Raw genomic sequence first — 5,781 nt, 5'->3', positions numbered from 1 at the left:
AGAGTAGCCAAGAGTAGCTATTGGTGACTATGTAGCCAGCCTTGGCTGCTGGTAGCATAGAGTTTGCCTTTTAATGCTACGAAGTAGTATTAATACAAATTAAAATGCTTTCAAGTATTAGAAACGTGAGTTATATATTAGTAAGTGCGGTAAGAAGGTTTTACGAATGTTAAATTTTTGTATTCTTGGAATATAAGTCTATTTCAATAACACCTCAAGGGTGTTGTACTGTTTTCCCAGGTTTTCAGCTATGCATAGTTACAGTGTATAGTTGTCTTAGAAGGCCCGTGTTGTTAAAAAGAAATAAAGCATGCCTTTGTGACACTTTTTTTTTTAATAAATTGTCTGCATAGACGTAAGAATGAAGGGATGAAATGACACTTCTTGTAATCAGGGACACTGAAACATAATTTTTACCAGTCAAGCACTGTACTGAAACTAATGTAACTTTTCCTTTGCATAGCTACGAAAGGCAAATGCAAGAAATCTGCAAACTACATATTGTGCCCTGAGTGACAGTTTATTTGTGGTAAGTGCATATATTTAACCCACAAGTTTCCACGTGAAAACTAATAAAGAAAATTTTTATATTGACCTAGTTAAAAATGTGTTTGAATTTTTTTACAGCACAGAGACACAAAAGACAACAATCCCGATGTACACTTTGAATTTACACCAGAGAATTTGAAGGTAGGGGAATAATTATTTAACGATTAAACAGATTGTTTTTAATGGTAGTAGCTAGATAAACTTCCTTGATTTTTATTATCAGAAGACCCATGTGCCTTTTGCCATAAAATCATTATACTTGTCATTAAATTATATGAAACTTTTATTTATTATTTCAGTGTTAGTTCATTGTTTTTGCTAATATTGTGTCCATTGTCAGTGGTACTGTAACTTCATATCAGAAATAGTATCATATTATCCCATGTTACAGCGTGCAGAAGCCATCATGGCTATATATCCAGAGGGACACAAAAGGGCAGCAGTTATTCCTCTCCTTGACTTGGCTCAGAGACAACATGGATGGCTTCCAATTACCGCAATGCACAAAGTGGCCGAAATCCTCGATATGCCCAGGATGCGAGTGTATGAAGTCGCAACTTTCTACACCATGTTCAACAGGTATGGGCTGCGCATGTAAGGTTTCAGTCTAATGAAGGTGGATCTTTGTGTTAATTAAAATGCAGTAAAATACTTGATGAAAAAGTTAATACAGAAGAAACAAAGTACAGTGTCCAGTATGTAGTGGGGATGGGGTGTGCTAGTTACATTAATTTTCTGGTTCTACAATAAAACTCATACAGAAACCCAATATGGAATCAGAACAACACATTTTCATGTTATTTCTTACATGGGGTGGCACGCAGTAGCATAGTTGGTTGAGGCACTGTGCTACAAGCCGGAAGGTCGCGGGTTCAAATCCTGATTAGGTCATTGAATTTTTTTCAATTGACCTAATCCTTCCAGCACTTAAGTCTGACAACCTTACCGCTATCTTTGAGCCGATTGTCTAGAGATAATGTGGGAGCCTTGACGTCTCACAACCCTATGGGCCTTCACGGCCTGTTACAGGGATAGCTTTACTTTAACTTTACTTTTTACTTCTTACATGGAGATTACCAGATTTTCTGAGAAGTAGTGGGTCTGAAACAGGATCCACTCAGCCTTGTGAAGATAACCGGGGAGCTATTTCAAGAAAATAGCTACTCCAGTCTAGAAAACTGAGATTAGCAGCCGTGGGAATTTGTTGCGCTGACCACACTACACCCTCTATCTGCTAAAGTTGGCACTAACTTCACCAACAGTGAGCAGCCACTTGGCCGGTAGAGTTCGCTTGTGGACTACAGGCCACAGTGTTTGTTTGTTTTTGAACACAACACTCATCACATACATTCCTAATGATGGAGACAGTTTCTGAACACTTGACACCAACTGCACACTGACATGTCTAATCACCCAGGAAGGATTCATCATATACTCTCTCCATAAAAGTTAGAAGTCGTGTATAAGTTAGCACTTTTGTGTTGTTACAGAAACCCAACAGGCAAATACCACGTGCAGGTATGTACCACAACTCCATGCTGGCTCAGAGGTTCAGATGACATCATGAACTGCATCAAGAAAAAGCTGAATATTAAGCCAGGAGAGATAAGTGCTGACGGACTGTTCTCTCTGTCCGAAGTGGAATGTCTTGGAGCTTGTGTCAATGCCCCAATGATTCAAGTCAATGATGACTATTTTGTAAGTTTATCATCATGCCTCTTTAAGTTTTTAAGCACTGTCACTCACCTGTTTCATCTGTTGGGCTGGCTAATTTTGATTCTAATGGATTCTGATGGTGTGTGTGTCTGTTTTTTGAAGTTCTTCCATTGTCCGGTATTCTAGAAAATAGAAAACATGACGTTTCAGAAACTAGATCTCTTTCCACCCTCAGGTGTGGGGGGAAGATGCCTACTCAGTTGGGAGAGTCATTCTGTAATAGTGGGACTATACATATACAGTGGAACTCAATTTAATGTTCCTCAATTTAAGGTTTTCCCTCATTCAGCATTCCATTTCAATGACCCTAAGTCAGTAGTTTCATAGTTAAATTATTTCAGTTAAGTTCAGTATTTCAGTTCTCCAGGTATAATTAGAATGATTAAATCAAGGAGGATGAGATGGGCAGGGCATGTGTCACAAATGGGGGAGAAAAGGAATGCATATACGATATTGGTGGGAAAGCCAGAAGGAAGGAGACCACTGGGAAGACCAAGTCATTGGTGGGTGGACAATATTAAGATGGATCTCGGAGAGATAGGATGGGATGGTATGGATTGGATTGATCTGGCTCAAGATATGGACCAGTGGAGGGCTCTTGTGAACACGGTAATGAACCTTTGGGTCCCATAAAATGTTGGGAAATTCTTGAGTAGGTGCAGAATTGGTGGCTCCTCAAGAAGGGCTCAGTTCCATGAGTAAGTAAGTTAGTAAGTGTTCAAATCCACTGCTCCAAAAAGAAACCTTCATAGGGGATTCATTGTACTAGAAGAAATCACACAAAGAAATGGACTTCCAGCTATTTATTTATTAGTTTATGATTCCTACTAATGCGTCTGTACGAGGGGGTACCCAAAAGAAACCGAAATTATTTTTTTTTAACTTATTTATTCAAATTTTAAGCACAAACCTTCAATCTCCTTCAAAGTACTCTCCACTTACACTAATACACTTGTCTAGTCTTTTATTCCATTTTTCAAAACATTGTTTAAATTCATCTATTGAGATGCTTGACAGCGCCTCCATCGTTTTTTCCTTTCATGTCTCTTTTCATTCGAGGAAACAAAAAAAAGTCGCATGGGGCAAGGTCGGGTGAGTATGGAGGGTGAGGAACGGGGGTCATACCATTTTTGGTCAAGAATTGTCGTACAGACAGGGCTGTGTGAGCAGGGGCATTGTCATCCGACTGCGACAAATATGGCCGCTGAGCTCCAAGTCACTCCCAACAGCTCCACAATTTCTTCAATGGTCCGTCGTCAATCTTCCTTGATGATTTCACGAATTTTTTCAACATTTTCATGTGTTCGGGCCGTGGAAGGGCGACCAGAACGAGGTTTGTCATCAATTGACATTTCACCATTTTTGAACTGGGAAAACCACTCAAACACTTGAGTTTTCCCCATAGCATCGTCCTTATATGCCGTTTTTAACATTTCAAGAGTTTTTGTTCCACTTTCCCGAGCAAAAAGCAGAATTTCACCGCCGCACGCTGTTCACGAAAATCAGCCATTGCAAAAACGACGATCACACAAAACAGTTGTCACTATAAACTCTGCCGAAACTAGTCCTTACCTCCTGAAGCAATGGTAGTCGGCTTATCGACTCAGGAATGTTAGCTCTATGTGCTCAGAGCGGCAAAACGCGGTACTACAAAATCTCTGCCCACCAAAAAATTAGTTCATTTTATTTTGGGTACCCCATCGTATGTAAGCATTTGAAGGAAAGTGTATAACACAAGTTATCTTCACATCTTGAGAAGACTTCTGATCCTTTCTGCTAATGGTTTTTCCTTTTTAGGAGGATTTGACAGTGAAAGATACTGAAGAAATCCTGGAAGACTTGAAGAATGACAGAGTACCCAAAGCAGGTCCAAGGTATGATGTTAGATTGAAACTAGCTTCCAGTCACAGGTCTTACATATATTCTTCTAATCCTGTACATGTTTGGTATCCTTCCAGATTATGCTGGATGCATATCTAGCAAAACATTTGTTGCAATAAAATGATGATAAAATGACAAATTTATAAACCATACTAGTGTCCCAGGTGATTGTTTTTAGGACATCCTGTGTATTATTCCCTGTCTAGCCCCACATGCATATAAATATATGGTAAAAAAAAGGTAAAGTTGTCCCTGTGCTTAACTAATTCAGCACTATGCCATGAAGGCGTATGGGAGAGTGGATGTATAGATCCACATATTCTTTACCTCAGCACTAGCTGGAGGTGAGTGGTCAGCGTCACGCCCCGGTGGCTTTACCCCTGGGGAAAGAGCCCCTGGTACCCATTGGATAGAAGGCTGGGTGGACCAAAAGCCAGTCTGGACTAGGTGGAGAAGAGAAAATTCTTGACCTACCGGGACCGCCCTCAGAGGCGTTCTAAACAGGCAATATTAATACTGATGTGGGATTTGACACCATGTAGTCTTTTAATTGGTTCTGAATGTTTCAGAGGAACAAACTATCTGCAGCTTGAGAGCTGGTGGCATATTCATGCAAAATGGTAGTCATCTGTCATACTGCATAGCATCATATCCTGAAGAGTTTACTCTTAATGTTTCACGTTTTTGTTGCAGAAGTGGACGCTTTGCATCTGAACCATCAGGTGGGCTGACTAGTCTAAAGGGAGAACCACCAGGACCAGGGTTTGGTGTGCGATCAGATCTGTAATAAACAGAATGTGTTAGTTTCAATAAAAATTGTGATGTTATTCATTCTTTACATCTCTTTCAGTTAGCATTTAAGCAGATAATTAATGTATTTATTCTACAATGGCTAACATGATGTTTCATTAATACAGAATGTTCACTGAAACTGCTTTTTCCTCTTATTTATTCTTCAGCTATGAATAGGATATTGTCGCTTATTTCAAAATGTATGCTTTAGAATATTTTTCTAATTCCTTTAGTTCTGATCTTTTGGTCTTTCTGACCACTGCCTTCCTGATGAAATGACTGTTATTTCTCCTGTCCATGTGGCACAAATCAGGTGAATGTTGTGTGGTTGCATAAGGATTAAATGGAGAAAATTTCATGCTAAAGAACATCATAATGTGTACTGTTCGCATATTAGTAGGTGATATCAGATTGAGAATGATGAACTGGGCAAGACACATATCACACATGGAGAAAATGAGAAATTGAAACCTATTGACACCTGTGATTGGTCTGAGAAATACTTCTATGCTCCCACTTATTACTAATATATGATTACATACAGTTTTTCTTCTTTTGATAGCCCAATGGTTTTACATATTACTTTAATTCAATTAAAGTTTGAATATGCTCCTGTCACCTTGAATAATCTTATTTTGGCAGATTCCAGTAAACAGGAAAATACAGAAATGAAAATTACATTCAATTTATTGAGTCTGACTCTCCTCATAGTAGTGATTCAATTTTGAGTTGTGTAAACTTTAAAACACTCTGTTGCTGGCGATGACCTCTCAGTGCTTTATTTCCTACCACTACTTTTAAAGACAGAGACACAGTTGTTCTCCACGTACCCACTAAGCTAAT

General features: G+C 39.0%; 1 protein-coding gene across 2 annotated transcripts; it reads left to right on the top strand.

Moving 5' to 3' along the window:
* LOC111863424 (probable NADH dehydrogenase [ubiquinone] flavoprotein 2, mitochondrial) lies at positions 1–4,973 on the top strand. 2 transcript variants are annotated; one of them, XM_023849757.2, is made up of 7 exons: positions 1–140; positions 464–529; positions 628–690; positions 941–1,128; positions 2,040–2,247; positions 4,063–4,139; positions 4,840–4,973. In XM_023849757.2, the coding sequence occupies exons 1-7, from the start codon at positions 105–107 to the stop codon at positions 4,931–4,933; spliced, it is 732 nt and encodes a 243-aa protein (XP_023705525.1). In that variant the 5' UTR covers positions 1–104; the 3' UTR covers positions 4,934–4,973. The 2 variants fall into 2 exon arrangements, with proteins under 2 accessions (XP_023705525.1, XP_023705516.1); XM_023849748.2 differs by having other exon boundaries at positions 1–149.
* Positions 4,974–5,781: the final 808 nt, after the last annotated feature.

The sequence above is a fragment of the Cryptotermes secundus genome, unplaced genomic scaffold, assembly GCF_002891405.2.
Source record: "Cryptotermes secundus unplaced genomic scaffold, Csec_1.0 scaffold1379, whole genome shotgun sequence".
Taxonomy (NCBI): Eukaryota; Metazoa; Arthropoda; class Insecta; order Blattodea; family Kalotermitidae; genus Cryptotermes; species Cryptotermes secundus.
The sequence above is the reverse complement of the archived record's forward strand: the minus strand, read 5'-3'. Positions and strand labels throughout refer to the sequence as shown.

Bases quoted from the DNA above. Each gene is read 5' to 3' on its own strand.
- LOC111863424 (XM_023849748.2), top strand. From the start codon at position 105: ATGCTTTCAAGTATTAGAAACGTGAGTTATATATTAGTAAGTGCG. The intron at 1,129-2,039 runs GTATGGGCTGCG...GTGTTGTTACAG, and splicing joins TTCTACACCATGTTCAACAG to AAACCCAACAGGCAAATACC. The intron at 4,140-4,839 runs GTATGATGTTAG...TTTTTGTTGCAG, and splicing joins GTACCCAAAGCAGGTCCAAG to AAGTGGACGCTTTGCATCTG.